Raw genomic sequence first — 25,381 nt, 5'->3', positions numbered from 1 at the left:
TATTTCGGATTTTCAGTTATCGATCATTTCTTTAAAAAAATATGTAAGTTTCTTTGAAAATAATTTACCAATCGATTCAATTATTAGTCAATTCGGTTATATCGATAACCCTAATTTTGAGTTAAGCAAACTTTACCACAAATTTTCCTTTTATCCAAATTCAAAAGCCTTTTGTATTGGTATGAATGTCTGGATCAAATTATTTAAATTGTAATTAAGAATGTTTGGAGGAATGTGACATAAAAAGCTTTGCAATTAAATAAGTGTATGATATCATTATTTTAAAGGTTTCATTTATAATTTATATAGAAAATATCAAGGTTTAGATCCGAATCAGTAACCCTTCTTTTATGGGAATAAAGTGATATCATAATTTGAAAAAGAGAAAGAACTATAAAAGACAAGATATACAAGGATTAGGGCCACATCTGTTTGTTAGAGTAAAATCGTTCGCTTGAATTGATGAACATTACATTAATATTTTCCCATTTTTTGGGGATTGTTGGAGATCTAAGCTCAAATACATCAAGAATGTTCTCCGCTCTAAACAACGAAACCGTACAAATTTATTCTTTTTGGGTCGTCGCCATTGATTCTTAGACCAGAAAACATGTCCAAATGTGAAAGGTGCAAGACTTTTTATATATCACTCAGTTGGGTTATTGTCAATCCGACCATCAATGAGTACAAGCAATTGAACTGGGAATCACTTCATGAAAGTGCACTTATTCAGCACTTTGAATCATTTTTGTCTGTAAAAAAAAATGCTATATAGACTAACAGTGCCTGTGTGTGTCTGGAAAAGAGTGTTTATGAAAGAGGTGAGAGTAAGACATGGCATTGATAGAAACCAGGAAAAAAAGAAATCTCTAGCAACGCAAGGACAATTAAAAAGTCCAGTAAACTCTACTGGAAGAAGTTTTTCAATAAAGAATGTTGGACAGAGAGTACTCTACAAAAGGCCTGGCTTGAAAGAATTTGACGAACAAAGTGAGTGTAAATCAGGCTCCTCCATGAATGGCATCGATGATTTATATGCAGAACTAGTTGGGTGAGTGATTATCCATAGATCACCACTTAACCAGCGTAATCATCTCTTCTTTTCCGCTGCTTTTTTCGGAGGAAGTGTATGGAAAACTTTGTCCCAGAAGTCGGAAGTGATCCCGAATCCCTTGTTGTGAATTTTGAAGTGATGGTCCAAGTGATATCTCTGCCAAATTAAATAAACACTCAAGTATTTAAGCATCCTAATGTCTTAAATCCTTCGACATAAGTTCACTGAATAAGCCCGGAAAGGTATCAGTCAGTTATTACCTTCATACTCTCACTGAATCCTTCGGATGGCTTCCCATGGTGCAGGTAGTAATGAGTGCAATCATACGCTATGTATCCCAACAAGCCACCTCCAAAGAAAGCAGGAGCAATGGATGCAGGTGATAAAAGCTTAATCAGGGTCCAAACCTAGCAGTCATAAACCTTTAGAACAAGAAGATGCTGAAGAAAGCCATGAGTAATGCACAAATTTCAAAACTATTCCACTTTTATCTTCACGTTATAGAAACGAGCAATTTATCTGTGTCGGTTATTTGCATGACCAGACAGATTTATTAAGAGGTTTTGAAGTTGAAAAGTTTTAGTAAGAAGAAGAAATTTGAACATACTGGCACAGCTAGAATTGCTGCTCCGACAGGAGGGAAAACTAGTCGTAGTCCATCCATAGGGTGCTTGTGATGGCAGCCATGAAGAAGATAATGAAAAGTATTTCCCCTGAAGATAGTTATAAATTAGCTCTAATGCATATATTGCTGATGCTGGCAAACTAAAACTGATGCACATATAGGGAGAGAGAATACGAGATTGAGAGCTGACCAATAGCTTGTTGTTTTCATGTGGAAAAGAAAGCGATGCAAAGTGTACTCCAGTAATGTCCAGAAGCATATGCCACCAAACAGTGCTAAAGCTACCTGAGGAGGAGTAAGGCCCGTTCTGACTGATTTGGAAATAAACCAGCATGCGACCGGTAGCCAAATGAGTGGAATCATCCACCACGCTGTGCGGGTCAAGAACTGTTTCAGATCCAGGAGTCAAAGAGGCTGCCATATGTATGCTAGACCATCGACAACATTCTAATCATTGAACTTTCTGCATTATTCAAGTTTAAAGACCCAGATGATCACCTCAAGATGGTCACTTGCAAAAAGCCGGGGTCCTTCCTTGCTTACTATAGGCTTGTGAATCCATTCATCATAAGCTTCTCCAAGATGGCCGACCTGTGCAAGATGCTAGTGTCAGATACCAGATAAGCAAAAAGACTAGAAGACATTAGGCATCACTGACTTGCACCTACATGGCTATTTGTGGGTCCGAAGCTATAAGACAAGAATCATGAGTTGTTTGATATATTAGAACTATAGACTTGAAGTAGTAAAAATGGATTAAGATGGAAATTGAAAACGACGATAGAAGCATTTTTTGGTCATATACCAAGAGCAAATGGATTTGAGTTGAATTGAGCATGTTTAAATGCCATGTGAGTCTAAGCAAAGATCTAAAGAAGCAGTTTGGTGGTTGAAAGTTAAACTAATGAACCAAGACATTTTATCTACCACATTTGGCAATTAGATTTCTCTCTGTGAGATCAAGGTATATAACGAAATGCATTCTGCGAAGAGAGAACTTGGAAAAGATGGTCGGTCCACCTTTGGTGCAAAACATGTTTGAAAAGACTAAATATATTGTTAACATATAAAGAAGAATATAGGGAATTGCATCGAAGAGCAGACCAAACAGATTAGGAAGTCTCACCTGGAAAACAAGAGGCTTGTTCAAATCCACTGCATAAGCCTGGGCGACCATCTTGGCAACTTCTTTGCAGCTGACAAACTGGACCATCAAAATTCATGATCAAAACCAAGGTTTTGAAAACCGGACCGGACCGGCCGGTCGGACCGGTCCAACCGGTGACCGGCCACTTGTCCGGTCCGGTTGAGGTGCCAGAACCGGTGATTGGTGAACCGGGATATTTCCGGTTGAACCGGTCAGAATCGGGCCGGTTTTGACCGGTTCGGTCATTTATTAATGTTAATAAAATATTTTTGAAATTTTGTTATTTGTAGGGTTTGAACTCATGACCTTTTGTTCATTAAAAAAGGCTTTAACCACTAGGCTATGAGACTTTCTTTGTTTAAAATGGTACTTTATTTGAATATATTGTATTTTTATGAAGTTTTCTTACATATTATATGCATATAATATAAATATATATATAAATAATTCATTACATTAAAACCGGTTCGAACCCGGTTTGAACCCCGGTTGAACCTTTGAACTGTGAACCGAAGACTTTTTCGGTTTGATGACCGATCCGGTTTTAAGAACCTTGATCAAAACAACATTAAGAACAAAGAGAAAAAAAAAGAGATGAATTTAATGAGATGAATGACAAAAGAAAAAGGAAAGGAGGAGGAGAAAATCAAATGAGAAATGAAATACAATGGAGGACAACATTAGCCATTATAAAGCTACACAATCATTTCATTCTTTCCAAATCCTTGTGAACCAAAGAAGCCATCACTAACAGAATCGGGTTATAAGAAATTCAGCGTGAAATTTCATTCATCCTTTGCAGTCATCCTAAGGTTGATTAACAGTAAAGCAATACTCTCTAGGGAATGCTATACATTTATTTTCCACCTCTGTAGTCTATTTCCCATACTGAAGCTGATTTTAGAGGATCAAAAACACTGTATATGTGTATATATGCTTGTATGCGTACAAGCTTGCCTACGCATCTGTTTTGACTCACCGATCATGGTGGAATGATAAGCGACTATGATGGGCGTGGGAACAAAAGTTTCCCATTTCCTTAAGGATCATTATTAAAGGAGCAAAAGGGGCAGTACCTAAACAAGATTAATCTAACAAATGGGTTATCCAGCAGCAGATATCACCTCGCTATCTAGGCCTGTAAATCGAAAATCCAAATCGATGAAGTATCAAATAGCTGAGGCATTTTGTAACCATGCAATTTAATCATCATCATCAAAGCCTTATCCCAAACTAATCAGCTTCATTATAAAAAAAAAAAAAACAAATTCTGCAAAAGTAGGCAAATGTGCAGACAAAATGCCTAAACATATAATCCAACGATTAAGCAATTAATCAACAGAAGAATGCATGTGTGAATGCAACATGAATGTAGAGGCAAATCCAGATACCCACAAACTCAATGTCGAGTTCTAATATATCCTGCTAATGTGATAAAGAATTTTTTTAAAAAAAATCTGTACTTGTTCAAAATTTCCCAGCAACCAAACACAGGTGAAATACGCAAATACAAATGCTAAAACATCAGAGGCAGAGCAAGGCAAGACCCACCTGCGAGAGGTTGTAGAGACCCCAAAAGAATATACAATCTCTCTATGCGGAAAACTCTGAGAGGAAAAAGAAAAGCGGGTGAATTTTTATACACATATAAAGCTTCCACGAGAGATCATAGCTCCGCCACACAAATTCTTGTTAACCAGAACCAGCGATGCATTTGATCCTATTTTACTCTTTGACCAACAACGACCATTCTCAAACTCTCTCGTGTACCGACGACTATAGCGATTGTGATTCCATTAAGGCGAGCTTGTCTGGAACGTCAACAGTTAACAGTCGCACACGGCACACCCTCTCCAGAATGGGCCAGGCTCGAATGACTTAATTTGTTCAATATGAATTAAAAAATTTATCTGGTTTGAAATCAGGTTCGGGTTTGAGTTCAAACATAAAAATTTTGTTCTATTTTATTTATCTGAACCCAGATTAAGATATTGCCCGATTTAATTATCTAAATTTAAACTAATCTACATTTGATCAATTAGTACGTTCAAAATATATTTTGAATTAGAATACAAACATATAAATATTTAGTAAATATGTATTGTTATCCAATCCGGCCGGAACATTTTTTTTTTAGGCCCGAGCAGAATGAGCAAATTTTAGAAAAATTAAAGTCGGACACTTGCCCCAATTTGACGGGCAAAGGGCATGACAAGGACTTGATGGGTTTTGGGCAACTGCATAAACTTCTTCTCTTACTCGATCAAGGAACTCACAGTACCATATTGCTTGATCAAATCCTGAGCAAGGCCATCACAGCTAGTCTAATCTATGCAATACCCACATGGAACTGCACCGTTAGAGCTTACTCCAAGAGCCCCACACCCATCAAATCCATCTTGATATACAACTATTTCATTGCAGGAAACTCAGCAGTTCTTCCAGATACTTACACCTACCCTGCTCTTCTCAAGGCCTGTTCGCGTCTGCTTTTGGTTACTAAGGGAAAAGAAGTACATGCGCATGTGTTGAAGTTAGGCCTGGATAATGATATTTTTGTGGGAAATGCTTTTCTTCATTTTTATGGAACAGTGAAGGAATTATGTGATGCACGTACCTTGTTCGACGAAATGCCTGATAAAGATATCGCGAGTTGGAACTCGCTGCTGAGTGCTTATAATGCCAATTCTGGTTCATGGGAAGTGCTGCGTTTGTTCAAAGAACTGATTTACCAAGGAATTAGACCTGATAAGATCACTTTGGTGATTTTACTGTCAGCTTGTGCGGAAGTAGAGGAATTAGAGTGTGCGAGAACTGTCCACTCTTATGTGATCAAGGTGGGGCTTACTTTCTCATTGAACTTAAACAATGCCCTGTTGGTTGTGTTTGCAAAATGTAAAGATATGGATGCAGCATTACAATTATTTCATGATATGGGTTCTGGAAAAGATGTAGTGTCGCAGACAATTTTGATCAATGGCTATGTTGAAATGGGGTTGATGGATTTGGCTCGTAATATCTTTGATCAGGGTGTTGACAAAGATCTTGCCTTGTGGAATTCTATGATACATGCCTATGTCAAGATGAAGCATCCAAAGGAGGCTTTAGACCTGTTCGAGAAAATGGATGATGAGGGAGTGACACCAGATGAAAACACAATCGTTGATGTTCTTGCAGCTTGTGCTAGCTTAGCAGACCTGCAATACGGTAGACTAATTCATAAGCGTATCCACCAAAACAATATAAGACGAGATGTTTTTGTAGGAACAGCTTTGATTAATATGTTCTCAAAGTGTGGAAGCTTGGAGGAGGCCATGGTTATATTCTACAAAATGGGTCATAAGGATGTCTACACTTGGACAACAATTATTGAAGCACTTGCCATTTATGGGCGTGGCGATCAAGCCTTGAGCATGTTCTATCAGATGGAAAAACAGGGGTGCATGCCAAACGAAGCAACATTTGTTTCTGTGTTAGTAGCATGCAGACATTCAGGACTAGCTAATGAAGGCTGTAAATTGTTCGAAAGAATGACCAGATTCTACAAAATCCAACCAAAGATCGAACACTTTGGCAGTCTAATTGATCTATTGAGCAGAGCAGGTCTCCTGCATCAGGCAGAGGAGTTCATAAAATGTATGCCAACCGCGGAAAGACTTATTGCGTGTAAAACTTTGTTAAGCGCTTGCATTAATCATTCAGTTTTTGATCTTGGTGAGAAGATTGCCAATGAATTGGTAAAGTTAGATTCTCAAAGCCATGCAACTCAAGTCCTGTTATCCAACTTCTATGCCATAGCAGGTCAATGGGCTGAAGTTGCAAATATAAGAAGGATTGCAAAAGAATTCAATACGAGAAAGGAGCCCGGCATCAGTTCTGTGGACTCATAACCTATTCTAGAAACAATTTGCCTATGTGTGGATGATACTTGGTACCCAAGACGTCTACAAGGGAATAGAGCATCTGGTCCAAATGGTACAAAGGCATGGAACAGATGAAGAATCTGTAAAACCTTTTGTAACTCGCAGTTACAATGACGAAACAGGGGAATTTACAAACTTCAAGATTATGATTTATCACAATTTGGCGCTGTTAATCTTATAAAGGGCTCTCTCTTCAATATTCTCATTCCTATGAGAAGGGTTTTCGCTTCTGCCGAGGAGATAAGAGGAAATACTGCTGACAAAACAGAGAATTCCGTATGTCAGATTCCAGTTTCTTTGATCATGTTAGCAGGGAGGAAAATGGTGGTAGGAAATCAATTTGGCTGATTCAATCAGGCTATTTTCTCTAGTCTTTGATATCATAAAGAGTAAGTAGCCCTTGAGCTTTTCTATAAACTGCAATTCATTGATAAACTTACCAAATCAAACAATGAAGATTTACAAAGTGTTATATTTATCTGTAAATTTACAGGTTCTGAATCCAGACACCTCCAGTTGTAATGCCACCAACAAAAAAGTTGTGGACTTGGCTACCGTACACGAGTCTTTCAACACAATTGGAGGCTTGAAGAGAACTTCATCAAGAATTATACATCATCACTCTTAAAGGAAGAAAAGCCTTTTGAGCTACCACCATCCAAGATTCCAGCTCGAGCTAGAAACAGAGGACCTGACCAATTTTGTCATCAAACACCCTGAAACAGTAAGCAACACAGCTACAACCCGGCCTCCTATGAGTCCCGAAAGAACAATTAGAAAGATATATAGATACCCTGAATTCCATTTCTTTTCAATCCCCAACTTTTCCTCAACCAGACCCTTCTCTCCAATGGTCTGTGATTGTATATTCAAACTATGAATTCTATCATCAAGTGTCCTTGTACACTTTTCTTCTTTCTTTTCTTCTAATTGTGATACTTTTGGTTCAACTTGAACACCTAAAACTTGTTTGTCACCAATTTCTGGTTCTTGAATCTCTCCATCAAAGGAACTAGAAACTTCGCCGGTGCTCGATTCTGGCTCCCTCTCATCTCTCTTCTTCCCTCTCTTTCCATGTCGCAACTTCTTAGGCACAATTTTCTTGATCTTTGCCTTGAGTTTTGCTCTTCGGCTACCCTCTCTGTTTAACACTAAAACACATCTATCCTGATCTTCCTCCCCAATCATCTCACTATCCAAATAATCAATAAGGTTCAAATCTGGTTCCTTCATCATAATCTCCTCAGCCACTGCAAAATTAGGTTCCACAACTTGAATTTCTTCCGAAGACTCGATTCCTCCTATTGTCGACGAGGAATTCCTATCTTCCTTTACAATTGGGGCTTTGGAATCCTCTGCAATTGGGGTTTTGAAGTCTTTGCATTGCTCAAATCGCTTGGATCGAAAACAAGGTTTCAAAAACCATACAAAATGCTTCCCAAAATACTCAAGAAACAGGAGCACAAACGCCGATGCTGTGATTCCGACTGTAAGCTTTTTGGTGCTAAAAGCAAGAACAATCACCACAAGCATCTTCAATCCCGTTCCGAACAGCCATCTACGATCACAACCGTTTGCGCGCTCCTCAACCTGAATCTCTTCACGTTCAAGCAGCGATTCCTCTGGATTCTCCTTCCGTTCCGCTCTCAAACTCTCGCCCTCGATCGCACAATGAGTCTCAAAGACGGCCGGCTTTCGCGGCGGCGGTGATGGAGGGATGATCAGGGTATCAAAGGCGGAGACTTCGGACGCCGGCGCCCGCTTCTTTTTCTTCTTGAGACGATCACGGTTCTTGACGAAGAGGTCGACGATGGAAGTAGGGAAGCCGGTCTCAACGACAAGAGAGTTACCGTGTTTCGGGGACTGAAGATCGGCCACGAATCGCGAGATTCGGGCAGCCCTTGTCTTCTTCCATGGAAGAGGCATCGATCAAGACCGAAGAAATCGAATTTCGGATTGGAAGAAAATTTGTTGATCATCTACGAAGTGGTTCTGGTCCTTATCAACTGTGTGTTTCCGTGTTTGGTTGAAAAAGGGTAACCCGACTGATATAATGGAGATGCGCGTGGGAGTTGCTTCAAATGTTGAACTGTGAATGGTCGGAATTTCACATCATACGCTATTGTCTGCTGTTTTTCATTCTTTTCTTTTTTTGTTGTTATCGTATTTGTCTGACTGACAAGTCAAAACAATCATTTGCTCCCTCTCTCTCTTGTCCAATTATTGACAAAAGAACTAAAGAAGAAGAAATCATATGATTGTAGGTAAGAGTATTTACATTAGGTTTATACCCAATACAAAAGTAGACAATACATGTAATACTTACCTGTCTTGGGTGAACAGTGTCACAAGCCTCACGTTTAGTGATTGTGGAGAAAGTTATCGAGTTTAGGGTTTAGGGCTATAAATCTCACATCAAGGAAGAAGTAAAATGCATAATAAAATTGATCAAACTTACAAATTATTAACAAGCACTTTTGTTCAACTTAAACTAATATGAGTTGGTATTGAATCTAAGAAGATAAAGCCATGTAATTTAGTATGGATGAAGCCAAAACGTACCAAATGTTATCAGAAGAGTTGTATTTTCTTTTTTTAAATATGACAATAGAAGTACACACATGCACCACACATGTGACCCTTCAACTCAGACACACATACAATCCACATACACTCACATAAATGCACACACAAATGCTACCCACAAAGTTCAAACCCTGTCCAACGGGTAAAAATACACGAATGAGAATAAGAATAGGTGTAATTAGGGGTTTTCGAGGTCGATTTCGGTCAATTTTTTGGGGTTTTTTTGATATGAAAATAACCGATTAAATTATCGGTTTTGTCTATTTTTTTTATCTGTTCGGTTTTTAGTGGAAAAATATATAACTTTGTATTATAAAAAACCGATCAATCATTTCGATTTCGGTTTTGACGGGTTTATTGAACAGCCATAGGTGTTGTTGGATCGAATAAAAACATTTTGTGAGCAAATTCAATGATTTTATTATACAAGAAGATAATTTAGCATTTTTGCCCCATCCCTAACCAATCCCAAACGGGGAAGCGTGTGTGTCAGCGTGAGAGTGAGTGAAGAAGACAGACACCGACTGGTCAGTGGTGGGGGCCTCTCTAAAAATATTAGTAAGACAAACAAAGAAAAAGGCAATAAAAGCACACACATTTAAACGAGAAGCAGGTGCCAGATGGCATGCCATTCATGATTTCTTGACTGCCGTTTAATTACATCTGTTAAACTAATTAGACTTTGATTTTCATTAATCACAGCATAAATCTGAGCTTAACACCTCGAATAGCAAAAGCAGCAAACACATCTCTGACGTCAGCATCCATATATTAATTAATTAATAGGTAGCACAAATCTTTAAGCCCATAAAGGCCCGTACATGGAACGAACCATGCATCAGCCATCATCAAGGTTCAAGAATCATAACGCTCATGGGCATATGTCAAGCCCAGTAAAGGCCCACGGCACAAATCTTCAACCACAGAGAGGCCCGTACATGAAACCAACCATGCATCAAGATTCAAGTATCAATAACGCTCATGGGCCTATACTAGAGGTCAATCCTCACCAATTTCTATGTATACTTCAAGCCCATCAAAGGCCCACACATTTCATTCCCATTTTTTTACTGAAAACGATGTCTTGCCCACAAAATCCACTTTGTTGCAATAGCAACGTAGATCCTCTATAACAACGGGTTCAAGAGGTTGCGGGGTCTTCTATATGGTCAGGAATTTACCAATAAGTTGTTCAATGGTAGTTGGATGAGTTTCACGTTACCAAAAAAACATAAATTCTCTATATACCAAGGGTGCGTTTGGTAGAGTTTATAATTCCTTCTCTCAACTGATGTCACCTAGGGAATTAAAGTAACCGGGCCAAGGTTGCTCTATAAAAACTATGGGCTTGGCTCATCAAATGAGGCCCGAAACCTAATGGTCTTAATGGGCTCGAATGGTCCACATCAGTAGCCCGTAGATCGATCGCACCTGATAAATTTACTATGATGTTCCAATAAATGCCCCGAAACAGACATATTATTACACAAAAACCTCAACCTCCGTAATGCTGACACCAGCATTCTCTTCCAGCTCATGACAACCGATAATACAACCACCCTATTTATAACTAGTCAACACTTCCATTTCTCACGAGTCCCAACGAAACCCCGAAGGATAAGAAAATTTCTAAACTTTCTCGAGAAACAAACAAAGCTATTGAGAAATGAGAGAGATCCTCCATATCCAGGGTGGACAATGTGGAAACCAGATCGGTGCCAAGTTCTGGGAGGTGATCTGCGACGAGCACGGCATTGACCATACTGGAAAGTACAGTGGAGACTCCGATCTCCAGCTCGAGCGCATCAATGTCTACTACAACGAGGCCAGCGGTGGCCGTTATGTGCCTCGTGCTGTCCTCATGGATCTTGAGCCTGGTACCATGGATTCTGTCAGATCCGGTCCCTTTGGGCAGATCTTCAGGCCGGATAATTTCGTCTTCGGCCAGTCCGGGGCTGGGAATAACTGGGCCAAGGGTCATTATACTGAAGGGGCGGAGCTTATTGATTCGGTGCTCGATGTTGTGAGGAAGGAGGCTGAGAACTGTGATTGTTTGCAGGGTAATATGAGAATTTTGGGTTTTATACTAGGTCCTTTGTTTGAGTTGTTTAGATTTGGGTTCGCTTCTGCTGGATCTTTCAGTAATTTGAGCTGCTTAACAATTATTTTCCGGATGTTTATTGTCTTTGATATGATCTTGCATTCTCGTTTATGATCTGAATTTAACATTTTTTATGGGGCTATTTAATCTCTTTATGCATGTAAATTTGTTTTCTTGAAGTATACTTGTTCTGTGAGAGACTACGTTGCAACTTTTTTGATGACTTCAGTTATTGGTCATACGGAAATGAGATCTGTTCTCATAATTTTAAGCATTGATTATAGGATATTCTTTATGTGTATTTTCATTGGAGGATTGAAGTTCTTGTTGCTCAATTGCATTCTTTTGTTACTTTTTAGCATCTTTTGTCTTGGTTTTTCTAAATTATTGAACATCTTACTCGGTGAATATGTTGTAGCATTATAGGATTCACAGCAGACATAATGAATTTATCTGTTTTCTATTCAATGGAGGGGTCAGGGGAGTGTTTCGTTTCCTTTGTAAATTTTGTTTCTGCACTTGAAAATTCATTTTGTATTGTAATTCTAATTGGCACTTTGTTAGTTGGCACTGACCATTTGCAGTTTTTTGACATACGCCTCTTGGTTCCCATTAGTTACCACGTTGTCTTGGAAATTGTGTATAGGATTTCAAGTTTGTCATTCTTTGGGTGGAGGCACTGGTTCTGGCATGGGAACTCTTCTTATATCCAAGATCAGGGAGGAGTATCCAGACCGCATGATGTTGACCTTTTCTGTTTTTCCTTCTCCTAAGGTATCTGACACAGTTGTTGAGCCATACAATGCTACACTTTCTGTGCATCAGCTGGTTGAGAATGCTGATGAATGTATGGTTCTGGACAACGAGGCTCTATACGACATTTGCTTTCGCACTCTCAAGCTGGCCACCCCTTCATGTAAGTTCTTCGTTCTAAGTGATGGCTTTGTGGATTCAAAGTTTTGAAAGAAATTTGTTCTTAAAAGTAAAGTAAGACCTTTTCTCTTGAATGCTTGTATTTGCCCTTTTATTTGGTGTAAAAGGATTAATTACATATTTTCCTTGAAAAAAAAATTTGGTTCTCTTAGTCATTGCTGTTTGTGGTTTGAGAGGTTGGTTTGTGTCTCTCTTTACTTAAATGGTGGTTTTATAGCATAATGTTTTATCCCCCACTTATAAAGAAGGAAACAATGTTTTCCCCTTAACTGTTATACCTAGACATACCTAGTCCTTAATAAAGGCAACAAAACTTCTTTTGATGATTGATATTTAAAAAATTGCTTGGCAATGTTGATAGAGATTGCTGTCTGAATTTTAAAATTTTCGGATTTACCGATATACTACTCTCTTGTCTGTATTGTCTCAGTTGGTGATCTTAACCATCTCATCTCTGCCACCATGAGTGGCGTCACATGCTGTCTCCGCTTCCCTGGGCAGCTGAACTCTGACCTTAGGAAGCTTGCTGTTAATCTTATCCCATTCCCTCGCCTCCACTTCTTCATGGTTGGGTTTGCACCATTGACATCAAGGGGTTCACAGCAGTACCGTGCCCTCACAGTGCCTGAGCTAACACAGCAGATGTGGGATGCAAAGAACATGATGTGTGCTGCTGACCCTCGTCACGGCCGCTACCTGACTGCCTCAGCCGTATTCCGTGGAAAGATGAGTACTAAAGAGGTTGATGAACAAATGATTAATGTTCAGAACAAGAACTCTTCATACTTTGTTGAATGGATTCCAAATAATGTCAAGTCCAGTGTTTGTGATATCCCACCCAAGGGCTTGAAGATGGCCTCAACTTTCATTGGCAATTCAACTTCGATTCAGGAGATGTTTAGGCGGGTCAGTGAGCAATTCACAGCAATGTTTAGGCGCAAGGCTTTCTTGCACTGGTACACTGGTGAAGGAATGGATGAAATGGAGTTCACTGAGGCTGAGAGTAACATGAATGATCTGGTTGCTGAGTACCAGCAATACCAGGATGCCACTGCTGATGAGGAGGAGTACGAGGACGAGGAAGAAGAGGAAGTTCCAGCTTGAGCTGTCTTGTAGTATTTAGTTTGCCTGAAGTTATCTGTGAGTAGGTCTGTTTCTGAGTGTTTTATGTCTACTGTTATTGATGGGTCAATTGACATTGACATGCTCAAGTGTATGTTTGATTGTGGTTCTTGTATCACAAATGGGCTTTTGTGATTAATGATTTTGTTATCTATTTGAATTGATGAATGTTTGCATTAACAGATGGATATATGAATTGAAGCTAGTATTGTCAGGGGTATCTACTTTCTTTTGTATAAAAAAAAATAAAAAATCTCTTTTGTATTCTATCTATTCATCTCTTTTGTACTCTATGATCTATCTATGAATTGAAGCGCAGGGCAAGCCATTCACTGTCACTGCAACATTGAGCAAAACATATATCAGAAACATGTAATTTACATATATATAGATCTGTCAAGTGTGAAAATTAGGTAGACCTGCGCTCTATGAATCCGCGACGCAGATGTCTTGGAGGGATTTGCTGTCAGATGCCAAGGCAAAAGCAAAAACATGGCCAATATGGAAGCTCTCTACAATCTTTAGTAGGTATGTATGATTGTGAATGTGAGTAGTAAACTGTGTTGTGATACAAATGTGAAGATGTAGAAGTCCCTTTTTATGGAGCTATGGAGGTTAAGGACAGTAGCTACCTGGATGGTATGCCGATTCTGCAGATATGTTAAAGCAGTCATACCTAATCCTAAATATTATGTTAATCACATCCGCGTACGTTTGGATTATGCAGTAAGCACTAATGAATAAATAGAATAGCAGAATTGATTTGGCTACTCAGTCCAGCATAGTATGCAGGCAATGAGCATCAATGCATGCCGGCATTATATGACAGACAGACCAGGACAAACATACTTCTGCGTTCTGTATGCACATATATGGTCCAATGCCGGCAAGATCAGGATTTTTGGTAAAATCTAAATTACATTTCCAATTTCCAAAATAAACAAACGACATTGTCAAGCCGTTTCAAAGGTCTAAAGCCGCGTCAACCCAATCCACCCCGCATGACTTTATCCTCCCAAGTCCAACACTAGCTCATACTAGTTTGAACCAAAGAAGTTTGACCTATTATATTATGTTTTTCACATCTTCCCTTGAGCGATATGGTACAAGAGACTTAACCCCATCACCACTCGGTAGCTAGCCCAGCAATATTAAACTTGACACTGTAGAGGTCTGTGGCCTCGTCCACTCGATCCAGGTGCTACACGTTGTCCCCTTCACATGTATAAAAAAAAAAACGAAAGCAAGCACTTGTAAGCTCTATAGCCAGTGGTTCTCAGAGAATGCAAGCCGGCATGCACACGCTTTTATTGAAGGTCTGATCATGATCAAATCATTCCCATCAATGGTGTATTTGAAGTGGACTACTTCAATATCAGGTGGCATACCATGGTCTATATAAAGGAGGAGCTGCATCTTGATTTGCATCACAACACATTTTACTCTCAACTCTAGTAAGCATATATATATATACACATTGTTGAGAATCCTCCAAATATCAAGAAATGGCTGCGCCCACTCTTCTTCTGTTAGGTTCTCTAGCCATGTTGTTTGCCTTTGCCTTTGCATCTGACCCATCATCCCTCCAAGACTTCTGCGTCGCGGATCCAATGAGCCCAGGTCTACTTAAGTTTCAAACTTGACATATATACATACATACACATATATATATATGTTACATGTTTCTGATATATTTTTTGCTCAATGATGCAGTGACAGTGAATGGCTTTCCCTGCAAGGATCCCTGGGAGGCTAAAGGAGAAGATTTCTTCTTCAGTGGTTTTCACTTAGCAGGAAACACATCGAATGCAGTAGGGTCTAGAGTTACACCAGTGAATGTAGAACAGATTCCTGGACTCAACACTCTTGGCATCTCCCTTGCCCGCATCGACTACGCACCAGGGGGAATCAATCCTCCCCACACTCACCCTCGCGCCTCGGAAATCTTGACAGTACTAGATGGCCAACTGGAAGTTGGGTTTGTCACTTCAAATCCTGATAACGATCATATTGTGAAAATATTGAACAAGGGCGATGTGTATGTGTTTCCAATTGGACTAATCCATTACCAGAGGAATTTTGGATCGAGTAATGCCGTTGCCATTGCAGCTCTTAACAGCCAAAACCCTGGTGTTATCACCATTGCAAATGCAGTCTTCGGGGCTAATCCGGAAATCAACAGTGACATTCTTGCCAAGGCATTCCAGTTGGATAAGAATGTCATTGCTTTTGCTCAATCCAAGTTCTAAATTGCAGAAATTAAGGATTATGTTATGCAGCTGTAGCTATTGATGCTGTAGTTCTAGTGCGTTTGTGTTTTCCTTTTCCTTCCTTGTGTGAGGGGAGATTGCCCCAGTTTGTGTCCGGTATGTATTTGAGTTGCAATTTGTTGTGTTATTGAAAATGTATTGATTCATTGATGTTCTCTGGTTATTGTGAATGTTTTTTTTTTTTTAATCGAGAACCACTCTATATAAGTTGTCTTTTCACATCCGATATGGCCTAAACTCGGGTTGTCCACTCTATATAGTTTGTCATTTGAGTTCTGATATGGCTTAATCTCGGGTCGTCAGACCTGTACGCACATATATTTTCCAGTTAACGATAAGGTAAATTGGGCCTAAACTCAGGCTGTCCATTCTATACAAGTTTGTCATTTGACATCTGATATGGTCTAAAATTGAGCTTTAGGCCTGCACGCACATATATTTTTCAGCTAACGACAGAGTAAATTGGGCCTAAACTCGGGCTGTCAAGCCTGTATACATACATATTTCTCACCTAACGCCAGTGTAAATTGGGTCAAAAACTCAATGCGTGACTAAAAGAATATTGCTTCAAATGAAAATTGAACTCATGACCCCGAAAAAAATACTGGTTGGCCCAAAGAGGCAAAAAGACAAGATTAAAAAAAAGAACTTATTTTTTAAAACAAATTTATGAATAAGTATCTCGCCGTATAAAAAGACGGGCTTCCGAATTAGGCTCTATACAATAAAGTTCTCAGCCCAGCCCAACTCACTTTTGGCCTGAGCTTAGGGAGACGTTTTGCCCCATACTTTACGCGGACCCGGCCTGGCCCAAAACCGAGCCCGTCAACTCTACTCTCGAGTCTCGACCACCATAGACATCACAGGATGAGTATTTTACTGTTTTCGCGGGACAGAGAGAACCTGTCATGGGAAGCGGTGGCCGCGGGCTGGTGGGCAGATGGCACTGCTTACACAAGCAGTATCGAGTACTGAACATGTCTCTGTTTTGATGCAATTAGTGTTTCACGGTTGCAGAAAACCTGGATACTTCATTCCTTCTCTCTATCAAGGAGCATTGGCCTACAATGGCTTCCCTGACTCTATTCCTATTCGATCGGTAATCTACGAAATTTGGAGTATCTAAGAATCTCTTAAGCAATGTGCTGTTGGATGACAATGTGGCGGCAGATTTAAGTGACTTTGGCATTGCCAAGCTCCTAGGGGAAGAACAATCCACGACGCTGATACAAACCCTCGCCACACTGCACCAGATTGTTTCTGATTCATCACGTTAATTAGTTGAATTTTGAGCTTCTCTTTCTAATTCCTTTTTCGTTGCATGATAAAGAGAAGGAGAAGTTGACGTTTACAGCTATGGAATTCTGCTGATGGAAACATTTTTTACAAGGAAGAAGAAGGCGACGGATTAAATATTTGCAAGGGACTTGAAGCAATTGGTTGCGTGACTCAATAAAAAGGCGATCAAGGTATCATTATCAAGCTAGCTAGGAGAAAATTGGCGGAGTTTGTCAGTGATTTTTGTTCTTCTTCATGCTTTGGGTTTATTAATTGCATAATCTTCTTCCATCCACAACTTCAAAGGTCATGTCTTTTTAAACCTAATTTTCTCTGCTTTGGCTGTCAATAACTCTTCACCTTCCCTCATTCTTAACCTGCCGGAGATGATCAAAAAATCTTCATCCCAGAAAGAAAAAGAGGCATGGACTATAAGAGGGTCTGAGGGAGGATATCCGAGACAAACCTTCTCTCAGAGATTTGACCGTTTGCTTCTCCCTCCATTGATGGGCTTATAAGAGCAAGAAAAACAGAGGTTAAATCAATCAAACTTTTAATAATAATAATTTCTATATGATGCAGAAAGACCGAACGGCATTTCCATTCTCCTATAATAAGGACATGGAGAAAGGAGAATTTGTTTCGTCCCACAAACGGTGCTGACGATGATGATATTGGAACATTCTATGGCTTCTTGTAATGGCGGAGTTTTCAAAGATTCGGCTTTTATCGTCTTTTCTGTTTGTTTGTTTCACGGAATATGTCGTTTCATCATCTGGCCTTCAAAACCATTACCACTAGTACTACCAGATCAGTTATTGCTCTCTGTTCTTCGGTTTTGCCTCCATCATGAGGTCTCCCCAAGCAATTACTCAGGTATGCGCTTCTTCTAATTTCTCTCTGTTGGTCATGTGTTTCTTTTTCAAAATTTTGGTAGTCTGAAAATAACAACAAGAGAAAGCTCTGAAGATTAAGAAAATCAAATTCGCAGCATAGCAATTGGAGTTGCTTAGGCAAAAAAACAAGAGATTTATATTGGTTCTTGTGTAAAGTAGTGTTTAAGGAGCAGTTTTGTGGGGTATTGTCCGCTTTAGACAAAAGCGCTTTGCCCTTTAAAAAGTGCCTCCGCATATATGACCTTTTTTTTTCTAACAAATAAGGCTATGGTAATACGAAATTCAGATATATTAGTAGGTTTCACAAATTAATGAAGAAACTAGATCTTTATTACGTGTTTCCTAACAGATATGAACAGTCTGTCTATTTCCACATCTCTGTCTTGCTTGAATTACTTTCATTATACCACTTATACTTGTTACTTTACCATGTTTAATATTGAGTTTCGATTTACTTGCCCAATCTCCACTCACTTTTGGCTTGCATGTCAATGATCATGCTGACAACTTCAGTGGTTATGGCACCTTGAAAGCTTGGAAGTTCGCTTGGAAATTCTTTTTATCCTTTTTTTTTTTAACTTTATGAGTGAACAAGGTTACTGAAATATTGTTCTACGGATTGGTGGTTTGCTTTTCACCTTACCATGTATTTCTTCTCTCTTAAAAGGAATGACATTTTTCAGTTTTTGGTTTGCTTCGCAGGAACCATATATTCGTAATCGAGAGAGTCCGTACTTTGACGGTCTTTTAAGGGACGATGGTAACTTCAGAGATCGGGCTACTACATTGGGATCACAAGGGCATGCCTCTGTCCGGAACATCTCTCGATCTGCATCTGATATGAGTGTCATAATACATAAAAATCCTGCTTCAGAAGTATCTGAAAATGACACTGGCTCATTATTGGAAGATTCGGTCTCTGATATTGTTATTGAAACTTTTGGGATGTCTCCATTGAGGCCTTGGTCTAAGATAGTGAAATCAAACTCCTTTGCAGTTCCAAATGTCAAGTTAAATTTGAGCTTTGACTTGGATGAGATGAGTGATTCAACAAAGGGCTTCAGTCCAAGGAGCTTTAAGGTAACTGCAGAGAAAACTACTCTAACTGGCACTGTAAGGCCCTTCATTGAAAAATCATATAGCGTGAATAAAAGGAAGGCAACTCTGTCAAAGATTCCACTCCCTCAGTCTGCAGCATCATTTTATGACGGGCACTCGCTAGAAATGGAAATTGTGGAATCATCTGAAAGCATAAGAAGGCTGAATTCATATTTGAAGGCCAGAAGGGATGATGTTAATTCTGGTGTCCCGGGAAGGTTCTTACATGCAGTGATTGGACAAGACATTGCAGGTAATCTCCTTTGGCCTTTTTGATGACACATTAGACAAACTCATTTAGTCTTTCGAGTGAGAATACAATAGTGTGTTTCTTAAGTTGGACTACAAAAATGTAAATAAGTTGCAATAATACTCGCATGTATCTTATTGGCTACACATATCTCTATCTAGACAATACAATTGCAAGATGATATTATTTACATATTAATTGGCTTGAACTTGGCTTAGATTTCCATTTTGCCCCAGTTTGTTGGATCTCTGATGTAATCCTATTTCAAGTTTCGGGAATCTAAAAGGAATACTTGAATTTTAATTGCAGTTGATAATTTGTTTATTCAGTGGCATAGGTTCTCGTTTTGATACTTGACAGCTTATAAGGCTTCATGATTTCATTTGATTCTTAAGGTTATTGACACCGTTTTCTGTATTTGAAACCTAACAGAAAACATAATGTAATGGCACTACAACAAAGAAAAAAACATAAGAAGATTAACCATGAAGACGATTGAAAAACTACTAACATGCAGAATTAATTTTGTTAGGTTTCTGTTGCAATTGGAATTTAATGCATGAAAGAATCTGATGTATTTATGCTCTGATTATTTGCAGATGTCGGATCTGTTGCTTCAGTCATCATGTACGCCTTCTACTTGAGTGAAACACTTGAAAATGAGCAGTTTTGCACTGTGCCTGTCATTAACATAAAGAGGGCAGAGCTATACTCTCATGCTGAACTCAAATGGTTGCTGGATTCATGTCAGATTGATCAGTCTTCCTTGATTTTCATAGATGAGGTATGCTTTATCTGACTGGTGAATATATAATCTCTCTTAAAAGTCACTTGTGTTCCGTGCTTGGTTGTGAGCTGACTTTTGGTACCCTTGACTTAATTTTAAGACAAGTTATCCTATTCTTCCAATTGGTCTGTCAAAATATATCAGAAGAAGCACAAGATGATTTTGAGGAATAGCAGGTTTCATTTGATAACTTAAGTTCATATGCCTTGAGCATTTGATAAGTTGAATCCCCAGCCATCCTAACCTTGTTTAATTCTGCCATATAATTATGCAATGGAATCTATCGTGCACTATTCATGCAAATTATTTTTTTTCCCCGGTTTCTTACTGTTTAAGGGCATTACATATTTAGAAATATCTCAAATTGGGCAGGCTTAAGTATTTTACTGATTAGTGAAATGCTGAACAGATCGACTTGTCTTATTTTGATCTTTTTGGGAGTCTTAAGCTAGTTCTACTAAATGGTCACAAGCTCCCAACCAAGCAGGAGGTAATGATTTATTGGAATGACTGATTAGCATTTTACTTACTTTATTGGAAATAATTACTATTTACTAGTATTTTTTTTGTTTTATAAAACAGGCATTAAAAGAGGCAGTAACTGAAATATTCAATTGCAGAATGGTGAGTCCAGTTATTATGACATGTTTAACTTGTCACATTTCTCGTCATTCCCAGTCACCTTCAGCGGCTAAAAACAATTGTTGCAACTGTTTTCTTTGTTATGCAGGAGGAACCTTCATATCCATGGGTCGAGATTGTCACTGTGGGGGAGGTATGATTCCATAAACTAGAGTATTTATTCCCCCTTATTCCCATTTTACTTGGACACTAATCTTTTTCATGGAGGTATAAGTCCCAAAATAGCCCTTGTACTTTGCATGAAGGGATAAGTCACAAAATAGACACTTAGCATTTTCATGAATGAATTATATTTGTGACCCAAAGTGAATAAGAGGAAACACATCCCTGGTTTAAGGTGTTACGACAGAGTTCTTACCTTCCAAAAAATTTCTTTACTCCTGGTTTGAATTAAATGACGAACTTTGGCCAATTCTAAAGTTGCTTAACTGCAACCTGGAGGTTATTAGTTCAAACCACAAAACAGTGTCTTCGTAATATCCAGGTAAGGTTCCCTTTTCAACTCTACATGCTACCACCATTAGTATGTCGACATTGTATATGCGCAGTTTTTATTTAAAAGAACAGTATATTAATATGCTATTATATATTTTTTCACAGGATTGCTCATGCTGTACCATGGTTGCAGAAAAGTTTGCACAGAATTCACCAGAGATTTTAGTTGGGAAAGGATTTAGTAGGCTTTTGGTAATAATGATTTGACTCAAAGTTCGCAGATTTTCTCTGTTCTCCTTTCCTTTTTCTTTGTTTGTTGCATTGTCTTTTACGTATTAGGCACTGTCCTTTATGTGTTTTTTCGGCAAATTTTCTTGTCGACTTTAAAGCATGATATAGGCACTACAATTGTGTCCTCAGATATGGTAGGCTGACATATATTCGTACTTATCTGTGTGTATAGTGCATATGTATGCAGATAAAAGGGTGTGAATATAAATATACACATAGGTGACTTGAACTTCCAATGTCGTAGTCTTTGTATTAGCAATCATATAAAAACCTGCATCCGTATCTTATATTTTTCGCTCCTCTAACTTCTAAGTTGATCTAAAAAACTTCTTGTAGCATTGTTTTCTTATTTTCTTCGTATGTTTTATTCTCCTTCACTTTTCCATTTTCATAATCAAGAACGTGATGGCCATTTCAATTATATAGTTCACTTTTTACCCTTTTTTTCTTCCTATAAGCACTTTTTAGCTTTCGGGATCATTGTTTCCCCTAATCTTCTGATTTTCTTGTAGTTAGCTGGCATCCTTCTGGATACTGGAAACCTAACCAGCCCACACTGTAAATCAAAAGATAAGTACATGGCTACGTTGTTGATCAATGGTGCTGGTCGCTTTGGATGCAATGGTTTGCACCAGATACGTAAGTCTTTTTGCCCATCAATTTTAAAATTTTCCCCACATTTTGTTTTCTTCCTACTTCTTTGACAATTCTAGTGCTGATGTGTGGGTTTGAAAGTTTAAAATTGCAGTGAAATACAAAATGTATGATGTTGCTGATCTCAAAGTGGGTGACATATTGCGCAAAGACTTCAAGAAGTGGACAACAGGAGGTGAGGACCAATGTTGGTCCAATTTTGCATTCAGTATGCTATTCAATTCTGGTGTACTACGACAAGTTTCTCTTATCAACCTCATATATTTTGTTCCAATGTTGATTATCTGATGCGGTAGTAGCTAAACATGACATGCTTTCAAGATTTTTACCCACTGTTATTGTGAAGGTAGCACATGATGCAAGGAAGAAAGATTTTCCTGGTTCAACTGACCTGAGTCGGGGAGAGAAAATTACCATATTAATATACTAATAAAAGTGCTTGTAAAAAAGTGAAAAAAATCAATAAAAACCATCTATTTAGAATGTTTCATATCAATTCCAAAAAAAAACTGTTATACCCATAAATTTTGCTGCTGGAGCAAATGTTACTAATGTCTTCCTACTATGTGCCCCTCTAAACAAGCCACACTAAGTAATTGAAGTACGAAGTTCAGATCTTCCCACGTTTATAGAGCTCATTTAGCTTGTGGATGCTTTTCAACAGAGTTACTTGTGTAGTTCAATTTCCCTTTGGTTGATGATCAATACTTATTATTTATTTCTTTTGATTATGCCTTGTCATGTGACGGTTTTTTTAATGTGGAAATCACCTAACCAGGTAAACCAGAAACTGCTGGTTCACGATTTGCAGCATCACATATGGGAATGAGTTCTATTGGAACTTCAATTAAGCAGCTTCTCACTCATGAGGATACTTCAAGACGAGAAATCAAATATTTGCAACGTGAGTGATTACTTATTTAGTATTATATTGTCTTTGAACTAAAAGTGGATTAATTAATAGTACGTTCATATGTTTTGCTGCTGTGGCAAAGTGTGTTAAAGGGTATGCTTGCTCAACTACCAAGGGTTTTGGTGCTTTCAGTGTGTCTTTTATGTAATTTTAGACTGGTCATTTCTTTGCTTTGGCTTACGTTCTGCCATTAAAATGTAAAGTGACTACACGTGCATTAATCTTTCTGTTTTCAATTTTTATTGATATTACTTGGGGAACTCTCTTTCCTGCTTTTCTGAAATGGTTAAGCTAAGGCTTTTCTTCTTTGTCGACAAAAATGGCATTGAAGCGTCTAAAAGCTACCTATTTAATTAACTGCCACCTCACTGTTAATTATTCCGAAATTCCTTTTGGTGATCATGCTTTAACATTATCCTTTTGATTTCTCAGAGTTCGAGAGACTTCAGCTGCTCGTTATTGTCTCAGGATATTATGATCTACTGAAGAAATTCAAGGTTTGGGAGTTCAAGCTTCTATTAAATGTCTGGTCATGATATGATACCCCTGCCATTTATCGAAGTGCTGGGGGATTTGCAAGGAGTGATTGATAGTTAACAAAATAGTTATTATAGAAGAACGAACATGGAAAACTAACATGTAACCAACATAATAGGTGACACATTAGATTTCCGTTTGTAGAATCCTGGTATGTTGATAGTCTTAGACACCATTCTATATGATGCATTCATTTACCATGATCCACAGCATGCTTCTGCATGTGCTTGCAGGTACTCCTCGGGGTTTTGCACCCGTCATAATGAATTTGTTGCACTGTTAACATTATTTTTATGTGATATAGAGAGAGATACTGATATCTGCTGAATCTGTTGAGCTTATGGACAACCTGCTGTTCTTCTTCAGCGCCCATGCCTCCCAACTGCCACTCAAAGCTATTTATGAATTGGGTAAGTAGTGCAAATTTACATATGATTGAAATCATTTAGATGTAGTCATATAGAAAAGTTGGATTATACATATACTCCTGGAGTCTCTAGAGAGGTTGTTCAGGTACCTAAATGCTCTCATTGGAGAGTTTATCGCATTATCTTCGTCCTTTTTTCGTAGTTCTTAATCTCATAGAGTTCTTGCATGTCTGGTTTGACATTACACCACTAGTTCATGCTATGAACTTGGAATTTGATCAGGACCGTAGTGCCGGGCTGGGTTATATAACTGGGGCACTAGCTTTCCATTAAATCCTTACTGTAAGGAAACAGTAATGATTTCAGATTATATTGCGCATAACCTCTTTGACATGGCTGTCATGCAGGTCTTAAAAATGAGATGAGAGCATTTGAGATTAACAAGGTCACATCAAGAAAGACCATTGAACACCTCTTAGAAAAATTTGCTGGGGCTACATCAACAAGTTATGCAGGTTCATCATGACCGGGAATGAACAATGACAAAATAAATCTCTTCTGCCCATTTTTTGAGGTCTTTGTATGATTATCCTTTTATTTTCTTTGGTTGTTCTAATAATACTTTGATTTATATGTTTCAATCTATCTAATATGCTACTTTAAAGTTGTTTAGCTTATGTAATGGGAATCAGGGAATGGATCTGTTTGTACCGCAAGACTGGTCCAATGATGTTTATAGGCCTGTTTGGGAGTGCTGTGAGGTGCGGTGTGAAGTTGTGAGTTATAAAACTGTGGTGTTGTGAGGTGAGTTGGAACGCAAAAAGCTGTTTGGCGTTTCACTTTTAAAACTGTGGTGAGGTGCTGTGGGGTGCGTTTGACGTATCTAAATTACGGTTATATTAGATAACTAATAATATTAATATAAAATCATTTAAGATTTACATTGTACATTAATCTAAAATAAAATAATTGACCTAATTTGATTACGTTGGACAATTCAACATATATTGTAAGAGTTTGGAAGTGTTGTGAGGTGTGGTGAGGTGCTGTGAGACAAAAGGTTGTGGTGCTGTGAGGTGAGTTGGAAAGCAAAAGCTGTTTGGCTTGTCATAAAAAACTGTGGTGCTGTGAAGTGAGGTGAAACTGAATGTAGTGCAAACGCACTGCCATTAAGTATTAACAAGTGGTTGTATACCATCAAATCACTTAGAAGGTGAATCTGTCTGGAGCCAAACTGTATGGACTCGGAATGTCATAAGTTTAATTCTCTTTAGAGAGCAATACTCTTGTGGTCACGCGTTGTGTTTTTGGCTCAACTTATTCTGTCGTGGGGTGAGAAATTTCTATGCGTGCGGGTCTATTGAACCGAGTTTAGGCCTATATTGGATGTTCGAATGACAAATTTGTATGGTGTCGTTCTCAGTTAAAAAGAGATTTGTTTGTCAAAAAATAAATCACTTTTAGAATATGA

The 25,381-nt window shown here is 38.5% G+C and overlaps 6 protein-coding genes across 7 annotated transcripts; 4 read left to right on the top strand and 2 right to left on the bottom strand.

Moving 5' to 3' along the window:
- Nucleotides 1-840: 840 nt before the first annotated feature.
- LOC119981207 (dihydroceramide fatty acyl 2-hydroxylase FAH2-like) lies at nt 841-4,675 on the bottom strand. The gene is made up of 7 exons (XM_038824266.1): nt 4,378-4,675; nt 2,806-2,883; nt 2,178-2,270; nt 1,870-2,066; nt 1,662-1,767; nt 1,315-1,461; nt 841-1,210 (listed from the first exon to the last, which is right to left on the bottom strand). Exons 2-7 carry the CDS (start codon nt 2,854-2,856, stop codon nt 1,091-1,093), a joined length of 714 nt encoding a protein of 237 aa, XP_038680194.1. The 5' UTR covers nt 2,857-2,883; nt 4,378-4,675; the 3' UTR covers nt 841-1,090.
- Nucleotides 4,676-4,994: 319 nt separating this feature from the next.
- LOC119981298 (pentatricopeptide repeat-containing protein At2g22410, mitochondrial-like) lies at nt 4,995-7,378 on the top strand. The gene is made up of 2 exons (XM_038824358.1): nt 4,995-7,138; nt 7,243-7,378. The coding sequence occupies exon 1, from the start codon at nt 5,049-5,051 to the stop codon at nt 6,714-6,716; it is 1,668 nt and encodes a 555-aa protein (XP_038680286.1). The 5' UTR covers nt 4,995-5,048; the 3' UTR covers nt 6,717-7,138; nt 7,243-7,378.
- On the bottom strand, nt 7,156-8,947 carry LOC119981299. Its single transcript, XM_038824359.1, has one exon. It carries the CDS (start codon nt 8,673-8,675, stop codon nt 7,398-7,400), a length of 1,278 nt encoding a protein of 425 aa, XP_038680287.1. The 5' UTR covers nt 8,676-8,947; the 3' UTR covers nt 7,156-7,397.
- A 1,972-nt stretch (nt 8,948-10,919) lies between these two features.
- LOC119980898 (tubulin beta chain) lies at nt 10,920-13,711 on the top strand. The gene is made up of 3 exons (XM_038823732.1): nt 10,920-11,395; nt 12,083-12,352; nt 12,800-13,711. The coding sequence occupies exons 1-3, from the start codon at nt 11,002-11,004 to the stop codon at nt 13,471-13,473; spliced, it is 1,338 nt and encodes a 445-aa protein (XP_038679660.1). The 5' UTR covers nt 10,920-11,001; the 3' UTR covers nt 13,474-13,711.
- A 1,285-nt stretch (nt 13,712-14,996) lies between these two features.
- Nucleotides 14,997-15,838, top strand: LOC119981334 (putative germin-like protein 2-1). Its single transcript, XM_038824426.1, has 2 exons — nt 14,997-15,111; nt 15,205-15,838. Exons 1-2 carry the CDS (start codon nt 14,997-14,999, stop codon nt 15,738-15,740), a joined length of 651 nt encoding a protein of 216 aa, XP_038680354.1. The 3' UTR covers nt 15,741-15,838.
- A 795-nt stretch (nt 15,839-16,633) lies between these two features.
- Nucleotides 16,634-24,587, top strand: LOC119980427 (protein prune homolog 2-like). 2 transcript variants are annotated; one of them, XM_038823118.1, is made up of 14 exons: nt 16,634-17,230; nt 17,622-17,915; nt 18,638-19,286; nt 19,883-20,067; nt 20,480-20,560; nt 20,653-20,694; nt 20,801-20,845; nt 21,313-21,399; nt 21,951-22,077; nt 22,187-22,267; nt 22,871-22,996; nt 23,438-23,502; nt 23,847-23,952; nt 24,318-24,587. In XM_038823118.1, exons 2-14 carry the CDS (start codon nt 17,889-17,891, stop codon nt 24,434-24,436), a joined length of 1,740 nt encoding a protein of 579 aa, XP_038679046.1. In that variant the 5' UTR covers nt 16,634-17,230; nt 17,622-17,888; the 3' UTR covers nt 24,437-24,587. The 2 variants fall into 2 exon arrangements, with proteins under 2 accessions (XP_038679046.1, XP_038679047.1); XM_038823119.1 differs by having other exon boundaries at nt 17,194-17,915.
- The last annotated feature ends 794 nt before the right edge of the window (nt 24,588-25,381 follow it).

The sequence above is a fragment of the Tripterygium wilfordii genome, chromosome 16 (assembly GCF_013401445.1).
Source record: "Tripterygium wilfordii isolate XIE 37 chromosome 16, ASM1340144v1, whole genome shotgun sequence".
NCBI lineage: Eukaryota > Viridiplantae > Streptophyta > Magnoliopsida > Celastrales > Celastraceae > Tripterygium > Tripterygium wilfordii.
The sequence above is the reverse complement of the archived record's forward strand: the minus strand, read 5'-3'. Positions and strand labels throughout refer to the sequence as shown.